Below are 14,779 nucleotides of genomic sequence, written 5' to 3'. Positions count from 1 at the left end.
ATGTGCCTCTCATTTTTGATCCTGGAGTAGGTAGCTACAGGGGAAACTCGGTATAACGAACACTGCTATAACGAGATATCGGTTATAATGAAGAAATTTTCCCGATCCCAAATTTCCTCCACACAAGTCTATGTAAAATGCTACTCTTATAGCGAGATCGGCTATAACGAAATAACTGCTATAATGAGATAAATTTCTGACTTCCAAACAAAGAAAAACAAAGCCAATCAAACCTGCTATAGCGAGTTAAAGCAAAATGTCTTCAGTAAAGCTTTACTTCGCCTGTGCTATCATCTTCCGAGATTGTAAAGCTTGATGTGCCGAAAACTGTCTTGTACACACATCATTATTTTCCTTCAGTGCACTCCAGCTAGCACTGCATGTTGTACGTGTAAGTGTGTGTGTGCGCGCACACTGATGCATGCAAAAAATGTGGTGGGACAGCCATATGTATACATCACATCATCATGACGTTTAGCAGGTGTGAGGAAATCTGATGCTGTGATTGGCTTTCTACGTGGGGAATTCCCCATCTTCACACACACGCAGTCATAATGTACGTATACAGAATGTGTCACACAAACACACAGCATTGTTTAGACCATATTCAAGCTTTCCATACAACACACACCCATACTATAACCACATACCAATCCACAGACGATCTTGCATGATACAATCGCAAGCTATACAAATTTACAAATTCAAACATCTATAATTAAGAAACACATTATTGATATTGGATTTCCTTGGCAAAAAACATCTTCTTACCCATAAAGGTGAGTAATTCCCTCACAAACAATATCAAGTTATTAGTATTGATTGAAATATGATGGGTAGTCCCACATGTGCAAATTAATGTCTTTATGTTATGCTTTCTTTTATGCCTACTGATATAACGAGATATCGGCTGTAACGAGGAAAATGACTCGGTCCCGACCATCTCGTTATATTGAGTTTCCACTGTATTAGCTTACATTCTTCTGTATGCATAGTGAGAGCATGCATGTGTTTTGTAAAATGTAAGAGCATCTCCCCAAATGTAATTTTTTCTAAATTTGTCGCAGGCTACAAGAAATGATCATGTCAGATGGAGTCAACAAAAATAACCTTATTTCACCTTTTATGTTCATATTCTATTCAATCAATTACGTATAATACAGATCATGAAATAACATCGATTCAGCATACCATTTTCCAAATGCACATTCCCTAATATTTGAGTATATTCAGGAATATTCTGAAAGGTTCCATTATTCTAATGAAATTATTTGTTGCCAGGACTGCATGTTAAATCAAGTAGCAGCTGTGATACTTCCCTAAAGTGAGAACTTACATCGTTTGCAAGAAAATTTTTGAAATATGTTGGTTATGACTTGTTAGGGAAGATAATTTATTGAAACACGCCCTGTATAACAACAACAACAACTCTATTTCCAGTGTTAAGGGGAAAGTTTCTGTCTTCTATCATTGTCCATGGGAGCACAACTTTCAGCATATTGTAGGGCATTTTCCCCTTAAACAGATTTCTAGGTTGATGGATTAAAGTCCATTGTTCGGTTTAATTAAGTTTCCCCTTAAAGTGAAATCTAACCTTCAGTGATGGGGATGATAATAATGATAATAATGAAGGTAATAATAATGATGACAATAATAATGATAATGATTACAGTGACAATAGTATATGTAATAATGATAATAACAATAGTAATGAAAATACATTGGAAACTCGATATAAGGAGATCTAATATGAATGAATACCCATATACAGGGGACTCGCGTTATAACAAACACAGGTACGTGTATAACCAGATTTCAGTTCAAACGTAGCCATTCCCATCCCAACAGATAAGAGAAAAGCAAATATTCCCAGTTATAACAAAAATTATTTTTAACAATAAAAGTGCCGGTCCCGAAGGACTTCGTGATAATATGAGTCTTCTGTAACAACGTAATTGTTCAGGTCCCACTGACAATATTTGCTTTGCATTGTCTTGTTTATTAATAATTGTTATTTTTTACGAGATACAATGGAAAATAGCGCGTAAAAATTTTAGGTTCCAATGACCTCCCTATAACGAGTTTCCAATGAAATGGAATTTAGCAATAATTACATGTACAGGAAAACCCCGTAATAATGAGGTGCGATATAACGAGATACCGTCTTTAACGAGGATATTTTACCAGTCCAATTTTCAATTGGACATATTGAAATGTTAAAAAGATGCATATAATGTTTATAACGAGGTACAGGTTGTAACAAGGAAAAATTGGCAGTCCCAATGACCTTGATGTAATGGGGTTTACCTGTGGTAAATGACGCATAATGGCAACCCATGTCAATTTATCACAGACACACAAAGTAATTTTTTCAGATTCTTTGATAAATTTCAGGGATTGTTCATGAGCAGAAGAAATAGTCGCATTTTTATCCTTCTCTTTGGAAAGAATTTAAAACTGGTATACGATTTCATAAGTATTAATATTGTTGAATATATCTATTGACTACATGATATAAAGAGGGTAGCCAAAGGGGGGCCAAAAGGAAAATTAACCCTTACCTCCCCCCCCCCATAATGTTTTTTCTGTGTTTTATTGTTACATGCGAACCGACATATAGAGCCAATGTAAGGACGAAATAGTATTAAAAGTAACCAAGAAAATTATCGAAAAATTTTCCTCTTTGGTAGTTTAAAACTTTAAAATTTTATAAATTTGCTTGTGCCGCTCGCAATCTTTCACAATTCTGTATATTTGCGTCTCGTCAGCAGGTATTTATGCATGCTTGTAATGATAAACTGTATTACAATTTGGTATACAATATTATATACAATGCCTGCTGATAATTACAACAGCATATTCTATAATTGTACTTGCAAATTATCTTAGTAAGAACACAGAATACTCCTTGTTTTTGAGATGCAAGTACCAATATAGAAAATGGGTGAAATAATCATGGCTTTGGGTTTTGATGGGGAGCTTTCCTTCATGATGTCAAATGATGAATATTTCCTTAGCTCGTTCTGATAACAGTGTAACAACTGTACCAGTAAAATCATTCAAATATATAACATGCTATCAACTTGCAATGTGACTAAACAAAAGAAAATTCAAAACTCTGCCCCTCAAAATTTTAGACATAACAGTACAGCATACCATTGGCGATACAGTGATCTTTTCGGTACAAATGAGCTAACTGTTGTGTCTATTTCACTTGTATTCTTATACTTTTCAGCTGCAAGTAATAGTTTAACAGTTGCCTAGGTAACAAGGATTGTACAATACGTTCATCATGGTATTAGATTGTGAGTGATAATTACATACTTCACGAGGAGGCGTGATCAACATTAATTTAGAGCCTGCAAAAGGATATATCTTTTTACGAAATTATCCAGCCACATAGATGTATCCATCCACATAATTATTCCATAATTGTGTGCATTCTAACTAAAAGTGGGATTCTACTATGTGACGTCTGTAGGCCCGTGGAACGTTGTGATTCATTCCTTGATGTAGTTCCTGATCGGGTTGATCATATCCCTGGATGTCCTCGGCAATGAGTGGAATCCTCATGTCTTTGGCAAGGTTGTGTAGAATGGCACATGCTGCTACTATGCAGCTGGCTTTCTCAGGTTTGTACCTATAATGTAGATGGATGTGCAAAGCTCTCATAAAGCTCTATAACAAAAAAAAAAAAAAAAAAAAGGAATTATGGAAAAATTTATTATTGAAATTTTCGCCATCTACTTGGTAAAGAAGAGCATCTACACACAATTTACAAGTCGATATGATTGAGAGGGTATGAATCCACAAATCTGACAGTGAAAGATTGACTTAAATCAGTGGCGTATCTAGCGGGGGGGGGGGGGGGGGGGGGGCATATGCCTCGGGCGCCACTTCAGGAGGGCGCAGAAAAAGGAAAAAGAAAAAAGGGGAAACCTTTGTATTTAAATGCTTATTTTTGAAGGGGTATATATCATGATTCCCCTCCCCCCCCCCCCCCCCAAGAAAAAAAGAGGTGGGGGACGGTGTTCATGCGTTATCACCCCCCCCCCCCCCCTCCATCATCCCCCTCATAACTGAAAAAAAGTCTAATCATTTCCTACCTGCGCAAATATGAAGAAAAATATGGGGAAATGCCTCGCTGAACTTGCTTACACAAACTCGTATGCTTTGTCAATTTTTCAGTTATTCAATATAAGTGATTCATAAAGCCAGTCATCATCACAATATTAATAATTACTTAAATTATCAACCAAATATTGAAGAGAATCATGTGTTTCCTATATACGTCATATATTTCCCCTATATCCTGATTAGAATTATACAATATGATAATCAAATATTCCGTGCCCTTAAGCTGAAATACCTAAATTTTAGGCTCGCTCGCAAAAATTTGAAACTTTATTTTTCAGCTCCCCCCCCCCCAAAAAAAACCCATTAATATCTATTTCTCTCATATTTTCCACTGGCGAATAACCCTTTTTAAGAGCTTGAAAATGTATATTGTGCACTGTTTTTCAGTCGCCAATAATACGAAAGTTGTGGAAGTTTGAAGTTGGTGTAAATTCATATAGCAATGATATGGCTCACAATGTTATTGAACTTGCACAATATCAATATTAGTGTTGTGATCCCCTCAGCAACGATTTGTCAAGTAGACGATCTAATTAAAAATATATACATGTATATCCAGCCTTTCTAATAATATTTTAACTTCACTCATCCTGGAATGTATGATACATCATGTATAGAATAACAATCAGACTTAACCTTAAAAAAAAAGAAAATTAGGGATTTCTTAATTGATTAGGGAGTTGTCGGAGAGGGAGAAGGTGAAAGTGCCACTGGGCGTGTTTCTAAATTGGTCACCCCTCAAAACCAAACTAATTTTCACAGTTTTCTCGGACACGATATTCACTTTTTAGGGAGGTATCACATGTCCTCATTGATAAAATATCAATTCCCTTCACATGTTTCATCATCTGTAAAAGCCAAACTTTTTATAGAATATCATTTTAAAAGGTACGACATGGTCGGTTTTTGCAGCACTGCACAAATTGAAAAAGGATAATTTTGAAGATATTCTTATATATTGAAGTACAATGATATTGATTTAATAAATGTATCTCCGATTAAAAAATGACAGCCAAATCAAAACGAAATTCTGTCCCGCGCGTACGTCCAACATGCTTTACGACAATTTTAAAAACGGCCCCACTGTGAAAATTACACCCCTTGAAATACATGGGCGTCACCAAGGGGGGTGCGTTGGGTGCGAACGCACCCCCCGTCAGACCCTTTAAAAAAAAAAAATCAGTCTGCGAGCGACCTCAACGCCGGACCCTAAATAATTATTATTTTCTATCGATTTTTTTTTTTTTTGAAATTTTGCATCGGAGACAAAGAAAAAAATCGTGGGCAAAAACAATTCGCACCCCTGGTTCTGGCAGCACTGATTTTATACATATCTACTAGTACAAGTGTATTCTATACAGTGTTTACTATTTAGATAGATTTTGGACATCCTTCCCATGCGTGGTCACTTCGACGCCACCTCGCTGGTCATACCTCCCCCAGTCATGAACATAAACCGACACCCTTGACTACCAGTGGCGGATCCAGGGGGAGGGGCGCACCGGGCGTCCCCCCCCCCCTGCCCCCTTTTAATTTCCAAAGCGAAAAAGTATAGCTACAAACGGCAGTTTTTGGACGGTAAAATGTCAAAATTTTCAAGCCCGCTGGCTCCGGCGCTCGCTGGCATTTAGTCGTAGTGCCATTCTTCTGAAGTTGCTGCCAGTAATTGCCGGCAGCTCCACCCGGTGCGCCCCCACCCCCCCCCCCCCCCTTACTGCAAAAAAAAAAAATATATGTATATATATATAGCTACAAACGGCAGTTTTTGGACTATAAAATGTCACAATTTTCAAACTCGCTCGCTCCGCTCGCTCGCATTTAAATTCTCCTGATATTGCTGCAAGTAATTGCCAGCAGTTGCGCCCAGTGCGCCCCCTTAATTTCGAAAGCAAAAAAGATATAGCTTCAAACGGCAGTTTTTGGACTGTGATTAATGTCAAAAATTTCAAGCTCGCTCGCATTTAATCTTTATGCAATTCCCCTGATGTTACTGCCAGTAATTGTCTGCAGTTGCGCCCGGTGCGCCCCCCTTAATTTCCAAAGCGAAAAAATATAGCTACCGGCAAACGGCAGTTTTTCTATTGTAAAATGTCAAAATTTTCAAGCTCGCTCTCTTCGCTCGCTCGCATTGAATCGTTATGCAATTCACCTGATGTTGCTGCCAGTAATTGCCAGCAGTTGCGCCCGGTGGCATGTTGCGCTCCACCCCCCTTAATTTCCAAAGCGAAAAAATATGGCTAAGAACGGCAATTTTTGGACTGTAAAATGTAAAATTTTCAAGCTCGCTCGCATTTAATCATTATGCAATTCACCTGATGTTGCTGCCAGTAATTGCCAGCAGTTCCGCCCGGTGCGCCCCCCTCCCTTAATTTCCAAAGCGAAAAAATATGGCTAAGAACGGCAGTTTTTGGACTGTAAAATGTAGGGCCTAAAATTTTCAAGCTCGCTCTCTTCGCTCGCTCGCATTTAATCGTTATGCAATTCACCTGATGTTGCTGCCAGTAATTGCCAGTAGTTCCGCCCGGTGCGCCCCCTCCCTTGATTTCCAAAGCGAAAAAATACGGCTAAGAACGGCAGCTGTTGGACTGTAAAATGTAAAATTTTCAAGCTCGCTCGCTCCGCTCGCTCGCATGTAATCGTTATGCTCTCCTGATATTACTGCCAGTAATTGCTAGGAGTTGCGCCGTATATGCGCCCCCCTTAAATTCCAAAGCGAAAAAAATATAGCAACAAACGGCAGGGTTTTTTTTTACTGTAAAATGTCAAAATATTCAAGCTCACTCGCTCCGCTCGCTCGCATTTATCATTATGCAATTCACCTGATGTTGCTGCCAGTATTGCCAGCAGTTCCGCCCGGTGCGCCCTCCCCCTTTATTTCCAGAGCGAAAAAATATAGCTCCAAATGGTAGTTTTTTGACTGTAAAATGTCAAAATTTTCAAGCTCGCTCTCTTCGCTTACTCGCATTTAATCGTTATGCCATTCACCTGACGTTGCTGCCAGTAATTGCCAGCAGTTGCGCCCGGTGCGCCCCCCCCCCCACCTTAATTTCCAAAGCAAAAAAAATATGGCTACAAACGGCAATTTCGGACTGTAAAATGTCAACATTTTAAATCTCGCTCGCTCCGCTCGCTCGCATGTAATCGTTAAGCCATTCTCCCGATATTGCTGCCAGTAATTTGTCGTTTCACGCCGTCATTCCATAATCCATTAATAGAGGGACAACCCCCTCCAACAACCCCCCCCCCCCCCCTTGCTCGTTTCTTTTGTTCGGGCTCGGTCGCGTTCATGACATCAGTGTAAGAATCATTACTAGGAGTTTATTTGAATTATACCATTTATATGCAAATTGTTCAATAACAATTTACTTAAAAATGCACTGATACCTTAAACAAGTGGGACTGTTTCAAGTCGATAAAACACGCAAAATACCTGCATAAAATTGCACCATTTGCAACATCAAAATGCAAAAAGTGCTCACGGTGGGAGGGGGCACTCCTTCCCACATCCTCCCCCTCGCTCACTCCTCTCGCTCTTGCTTGGCCGCGTTCATGATATTCAGTGCAAATATTAAAACAGGAAGTTTATTTGGATGATACTATTTTATAGGCAAATTATTCGATATTAATCTACATCAAAATATACTGCTTTACTTTAAACAAGTGGGACTGTTTCAAGTCGATAAAACAAGCAAAACATGCATCAAATCCCCCCTCGCTCTCTCCGCTTGATCGGGCTCGGTCGCGTTCATGACATCAGTGTAAGAATCAATTCAAGAAGTTTATTGAAATGATATAGTTTATAGGCACATTGTTCAACAACAAATTTCATCAAAATGTACCGCTACCTTAAACAAGTGGAACTGTTTCATGTCGATAAAAACACGCAAAAAGCCTGCATCAAATTGCACCATTTACAACATCAAAATGCAAAAAGTTCTCACGGTGGGAGGGGGGACAACAGGCACTTCCACACCCCCCCCCCCCTTGCTCGCTCCCTCGCATACTAACAACCCCACCCCAAGATGAAATCCTAGCTACGCCGGTGCCCTTTCCCCGCTTGGTTTCCCTCAAAAACAGTAAAAGTCTAGGGATTGAGAGCTTCCTATATTCCAAATGTCAGTCAAAAAAAAAAATCTCGTTACATTAGGGTCAAAACGCACCCCCCTTGAAAAAAAGCTGGTGACGCCCCTGAAATATGTATGTATTTTCAATTTTCTTGAAACTGTACTGCACTTACAACTTTCTTAACTTTCTTATTTGATGGATTTTACCCCAAAAATTATCACTGTGCAGTTGCCATTTCATGACTAAAGCAAAATTTCTTTTTATATAATGTCAATACAATATGCCAGTTATTTATTAATATGATATTTTTAAAGCTTAGATATATTGATAGTGTGCTGTCATCCACTATTTGTGCAGAATATTTGAATAGATCTTTTAGTTCTATTTTTTACCTTAATTCACCATGAAGGCAATGAAACCTTCTCTTCAGTTGACCAATTCCTCTCTCCACGAGACAGCGTGTTCGCTTATGTGCCAAGTTGTATCTGTGGTAACAATGGAGGAAAGCATTCACATAATACCTCATATGTGGTCATGCCTCATATTCTTGGTTCAACAAACAGGACCAAGACTAGTGTTCATTTTGTTGAAATATATATCCAAGGTAAATTTTACTGCTTCACAATGGTATTTTTTTTTTCTAATTGAAGATTTCGAAGATGAGAAAATTTCTTCGTGCATCTTTACAACTTACTACACCAGTAACAAAGCTATCAGCATCACCACACCACACCCACACACGCACACACGCACACACACACTCACACACACACACACACACACACACACTCGTGCAATCACGTGTATTTCGAATCAAGTACAGTAATGTGTAAGGCAATAATGACACAAACACACAATCCATTCTCATATTATGTATTTGCACACTTGTAAGAATGCCCGACTTATGCTCTGGCATATGCAATAATAGCTCCCACGGGAATCACAATGCTAACCCTGAACCTAACCCTAGCCCAGTCCCTATCTTCAACCAAAAACCCTTTCATAATCATAACCCTAATTCTCTCGGATGAGAGATTTCGCCGGAGCAACTGTCGCCGGAGCATATTATGTCGGATTACCACTTGGACAGGCATAAAAATGCATTTAAACATAATGGGGATAGTCATTCTTAAATTGCACTTGTGGGTAGTTGCTCACGTCCCTGTCCACTCTAATTTTGCGTGCCATTTGTTAAACGTCCGTCCGTCCGTAACGCTTTAAAAACTGGCATAACTTTGCTCCAATGAGTCCAATTTTGACTAAACTTCGATTTTACAAGCTTCTCAAGATACCTAACTTTTTATGAAACCTCAAATTAATGCAATTATTCTTCATGAGTGTGGTTTTATGGAATTTATACCTTTCTTCTGCATCATCCGATGGACGAGCGATTGGAGTAAGAAGCCAGCACTTGAGAGGATAGCCACTGTCTCCTAGGAGGTGTCCTTCACTGTCCTGCAGTACCTCCTGTAGTCCACTCTCGCGAAGCACCCTAAAATGAATAATTTTCGACTTATCAATTAATTTTACACTCCTCTCAAGAAGAAAAAAAAGTTGATTACGTCTGCTAAATCAATAAATCAGAAAATGTGTGTTTTTTTTTTTTTTGTATGGATATAAACTATTGCCATAATCAGCTTAAGCTTTCAAAAACTGAAAATATGTTTCCCCAACCAGTGGCTGATTTGGGGAATGGGGGTATGCACCCCCCCCCCCCTACTTACGATGGAGGGGGAGGGGGATGGCCAGAACAAATATACCCCCACTTTTTAGGGGAAATTAGTTTCAAAACATGAAAATTAAGCGAATAACGGCATTGTTACTTCTATTGTCTGGAAAAACAAAGAAAAACAAAGCCAATCAAACCTGCTATAGCGAGTTAAAGCAAAATGTCTTCAGTAAAGCTTTACTTCGCCTGTGCTATCATCTTCCGAGATACTAATTTTGTTCTTAATTGCTTGAATATTGTGGAATAAATGCAAGTGGTTACCATGGCAACGCATTTACAGACGAACACAAAAATCCTATCTTACACATATATTCCTCAATATCATAACTTCCTCTATTAAAACTTTCATTTACATTGATTCAAAACTGTAGGACTTCGCGACGCAAGATTTTGCAACGGACCAACCACCGCCTGCCATCACACCGCTTCATATAAGAATTATTATGTATGGATATATATAATATATACATAATACATACATTATATATATATATGTGTATACCCGCTTCAAACTTCGTTTGGCGTGGATATAATAAAATGTTTGGAAATTATAACTACTATAGGCTTTCTATAGCTCAGTCGGTAGAGCACCGGTCTAGCAATCCGGAGGTCTCGGGTTCGACTCCCGATGGAATCCCATTTTCTTTGCTTACTTTTCCACTAAGAAATTATAACTATTTAGACTTAACTCATCAATCAATACAGCGAAAAGTGCAAGTATGGAATGCCTTACTCTTGTGTAACATCTGGTTCAAACTACAAATATTATGGAGTTAATCAGTTATAAATTTAGGTAACGTATCTGTTTTATGGTTTCATAGAGCACTGTGTTCACAATTACGTGCCAATGTTACATTGTTCATGCCCTTAATGCGTTGAGAATCTACTGTCCTTTTTTTTTTTTTTTTTTGTTGTTGAATACCCGGCATCTATTATTGTTTGTGCACGTCGTATATGAAGACAAGTTTTGACTCATTATTTTGTTGCTGATTTCGGGGTTTCACTCTGACTGAAATTGAACTAACACTTTATGTGAGAATGTCCCATATACCACAGTGACACATGTTTTAAACAAAATCGAATCACAATGATTAATTAAATTTGAAAGATAGATGATTTTTATTACCTCGAATCATGAACACTTCCTGGCCATTGTGCATTCAGATTGATGATCTTTGCATCTGCGTCTAGCACTACCTGAACGTTGATGCTGTGAAAACGTTTGCGATTAACAAATTGGTGCTCATCCTCAGTTGGTGCTTGTATCTTGACATGAGTTCCGTCGATCAACCCGATCACGCCAGGAAACCTTGCTATCTGATAAAACTTCATCATGTTCTCCACTTGCTCATGTCCTTGAGGAAGGCGAACAAAGTGTGGTAACCTGTCGGTAAGTGCCGTGCAGACTGTCTGGACAATCCGTGATACAGACGCCTGAGAGATTCCAAGCGTGTCTCCGTCTGTTCTCTGGAAACATCCCATGGGCGTCACCAGCTTTTTTTGAAGGGGGGTGCGTTTTGACACTAAAAAATGTTTACGAGATTTTTTGGACAGACATTTGGAATATAGGAAGTTCTCAATCCCTTGACTTTTACTGTTTTTTGAGGGAAACCAAGCGGGGAAAGGGCACCGGCGTAGCTAGGATTTCATCTTGGGGGGTGTGTGTGTGGGGGGGGGGGGGGTGTTAGTATATGCGAGGGGGCGAGCAAGGGTGGGGGGAGAGTGTGGAAGTGCCGGAGGAGGTTGTACACCCTATAAATGGATTATGGAATGACGGTGTGAAACGACAAATTACTGGCAGCGATATCAGGAGAATGGCATAACGACCACATGCGAGCGAGCGAAGCGAGCGAGCTTGAAAATTTTGACATTTCACAGTCCAAAAACTGCCGTTTGTAGCCATATTTTTTTTTTTTTTGCTTTGTAAATTAGGGGGGGGGGGGGGGGGCGCACCGGGCGCATCTGCTGGCAATTACTGGCAGCCAAATCGGGTGAATGGCATAACAATTAAATGCGAGCGAGCGAGCGAGCGAGCTTGAAAATTTTGACATTTTACAGTCCAAAAACTGCCGTTTGTAGCCATATTTTTTTTGCTTGGAAATTAAGGGGGGGGGGGGGGGCGCACCGGGCGCAACTGCTGGCAATTACTGGCAGCAACATCAGGTCAGGGAGGTGCTCACCTCCCTGATCAGGTGAATGGCAAAACAAGCGAGCGAGTAAAGAGAGCGAGCTTGGAAATTTTGACATTTTACAGTCCAAAAACTGCCATTTGGAGCCATTTTTTTTTTCGCTTTGGAAATAAAGGAGGGGTGGGGGCGCAACGGACGCAACTGCCGGTAATTACTGGCATCAACATCAGGAGAATTGCATAACAATTAAATGCGAGCGAGCGAGCCAGCGAGCTTGAAAATGTTGACATTTTACAGTCCAAAAACTGCCGTTTGTAGCCATATTTTTTTTTTTTTTTTTTTGCTTTGGAAATTAAGGGGGCGCACCGGGCGTAACTGCTGGCAATTACTGGCAGCAACATCAGGTGAATGGCATAACAATTCAATGCGAGCGAGCTTGAAAATTTTGACATTTTACAGTCCAAAAACTGCCGTTTGTAGCCATATTTTTTTTTTTTTGCTTTGGAAATTAAGGGGGGCGCACCGGGCGTAATTGCTGGCAATTACTGGCAGCAACATCAGGTGAATGGCATAACAATTAAATGCGAGCGAGCGAAGAGAGCGAGCTTGAAAATTTTGACATTTTACAGTCCAAAAACTGCCATTTGGAGCCATATTTTTTTCGCTTTGGAAATAAAGGAGGGGGGGGGGGGCGCACCGGGCGCAACTGCCGGCAATACTATTACTGGCAGCAACATCAGGAGAATTACATAACAATTAAATGCGAGTGAGCGAGCGAGCGAGCTTGAAAATTTTGACATTTTACAGTAAAAAACAAACAAACTGCCGTTTGTAGCTATATTTCTTCGCTTTAGAATTTAAGGGGGCGCATCGGGCGCAACTGCTGGCAAATACTGGCAGCAATATCAGGAGAGCATAGTGATTACATTCGTTTGACACTTTACTGTCCAAAAACTGCCGTTTGAAGCTATATTATTTTTTTTTTTCGCTTAGGAAATTAAAGAGGGGGGGGGGACGCCCTGTGCGCCCCTCCCCCTGGATCCGCCACTGGTCAAGTCTTTTTATTGGCAATGCAAGACATTTTTATATAGACTAGTATGTAAAGCAACACTGCAAAATCAATGATCTAGCTTTGATATAACGAAGCGTAAGGCACAAAGGTGTACATTCTACATCACATTGCGCAACATTGTAGCGACTCTTCGTTCGGATGTACTGAGTATACACTGCGCACATCCTGCTTATATGCAGAATGCCAACCAGGAATCACGCTGAATCACAATCTTTTGTCGGGTCCGTGCTTTTTGAACAATGTTTCACACTATATACCTATTTAATTGTGGGTAAAAGAAATCATAGAAAAATATCTTATTTCTTGATCACCCTTTCATTCAAAAGCACTTTACTAACACTTGAATTACTATTTCGGTAAGTCTTTTTTTTACCAGCGAATTGGGAGGGGGGCGCACCCCCCCCCCCCCCCCCGTAGTTACGCCACTGCTTTTGAGTGAAATAATTGGACAGATTTCTTGAATTCTAACAAAAAAGCAAGAAAATCTTTTCATCGCGGGAACTATGATTATGTGGGGTGGGGCAAATGGTGCGCTTGCCTTCCAATATTTTTATGGGGGCAACATTTTTGTTTCTTTCAAAAGCGAGAAAATCTCATTTCGGGAATTATTAATTATGGGGGGGGCAAAATTAAAATATGCTTGCCCCTCCAATGTTTTTATGGGGGTAACTTTTTGTTTTTCTGTCAAAAAAAAGAAAGATAAGAAAATCTTCTCGTCTCTGGAATTATGGAGGGGGGGGGGGAGGGCAAAATGATATGCTTGCCCCTCCATTTTTTTTTTTCATTTTTTTTAATGAGGCTAAGGCTCGCTCTTGGGCTGGCAATATGGATTGGTCAGAAGTAACGTACATAGACCCTACATACGTATCATACGGATGTACAATATGTACAGTACGGTCGATAAATAGTAAACAATGTAGAATACTAGTAGATATGTATAAAATCAGTGCTGCCAGAACGAGGGGTGTGAATTGTTTTTGCCGACGATTTTTTTTTTTTTTTTGGTCCCTGGTGCAATATATATATATATATATATATATATATATATATATATATAAAGAATAATCATTTAGCGTCCGGCGTTGAGGTCGCTCGCAGACTGATTTTTTTTTTTTTTTTCAAGGATCTGAAGGGGGGTGCGTTCGCACCCAACGCACCCCCCCTGGTGACGCCCATGCATCCAGTGGCTAAAACATGAAGGGCTATGCAAACTTTGTCTATTGGGTCAATAGGATGGTTGTTATTTCCTTTCGGTGTGATGTCGTGTCGGATAAGATTAGTAATGTAGTGGATACCCTCCCCGTTGAATCTGTAGCGCTTGATTAATTCAACGTCATTGTAGATTTGCAACGGATGAAGTCGTCTGTGTATTCTCTCCCTTCCCAATTGGTAGTTCTCATGGAGATGGAGAAGAGCTGCCATGGCCACGTCTTCCCCAGCTCAAATCCAATTGCCAAGTGGCAAACAACCTACCAGCATTTCTTATCTTAAGTAACCTACGAGCATTTCTTATCTTAAGTATAATACTTAACATGAATGACGTCACTCTGCAATTTTATTACTTTAAGTAAAATACTTAAGTAATAAAATTGCGACAAAATCTGTCTTAGCCAAGTATAATACTTAGCGGGAACTGAATCGCATTTT

At 39.7% G+C, this 14,779-nt stretch overlaps 1 protein-coding gene across 1 annotated transcript; it reads right to left on the bottom strand.

Moving 5' to 3' along the window:
• Positions 1-3,447: 3,447 nt before the first annotated feature.
• On the bottom strand, positions 3,448-14,773 carry LOC139744545 (putative nuclease HARBI1). The gene is made up of 5 exons (XM_071654981.1): positions 14,303-14,773; positions 11,058-11,398; positions 9,563-9,694; positions 8,595-8,687; positions 3,448-3,640 (listed from the first exon to the last, which is right to left on the bottom strand). The coding sequence occupies exons 1-5, from the start codon at positions 14,552-14,554 to the stop codon at positions 3,448-3,450; spliced, it is 1,011 nt and encodes a 336-aa protein (XP_071511082.1). The 5' UTR covers positions 14,555-14,773.
• Positions 14,774-14,779: the final 6 nt, after the last annotated feature.

Source organism: Diadema antillarum, unplaced genomic scaffold, assembly GCF_040938485.1.
Source record: "Diadema antillarum isolate AM-2024a unplaced genomic scaffold, OU_Dant_1.0 scf00000035, whole genome shotgun sequence".
Classification (NCBI taxonomy): Eukaryota; Metazoa; Echinodermata; class Echinoidea; order Diadematoida; family Diadematidae; genus Diadema; species Diadema antillarum.
This window is presented reverse-complemented; position numbering and strand designations above follow the sequence as displayed.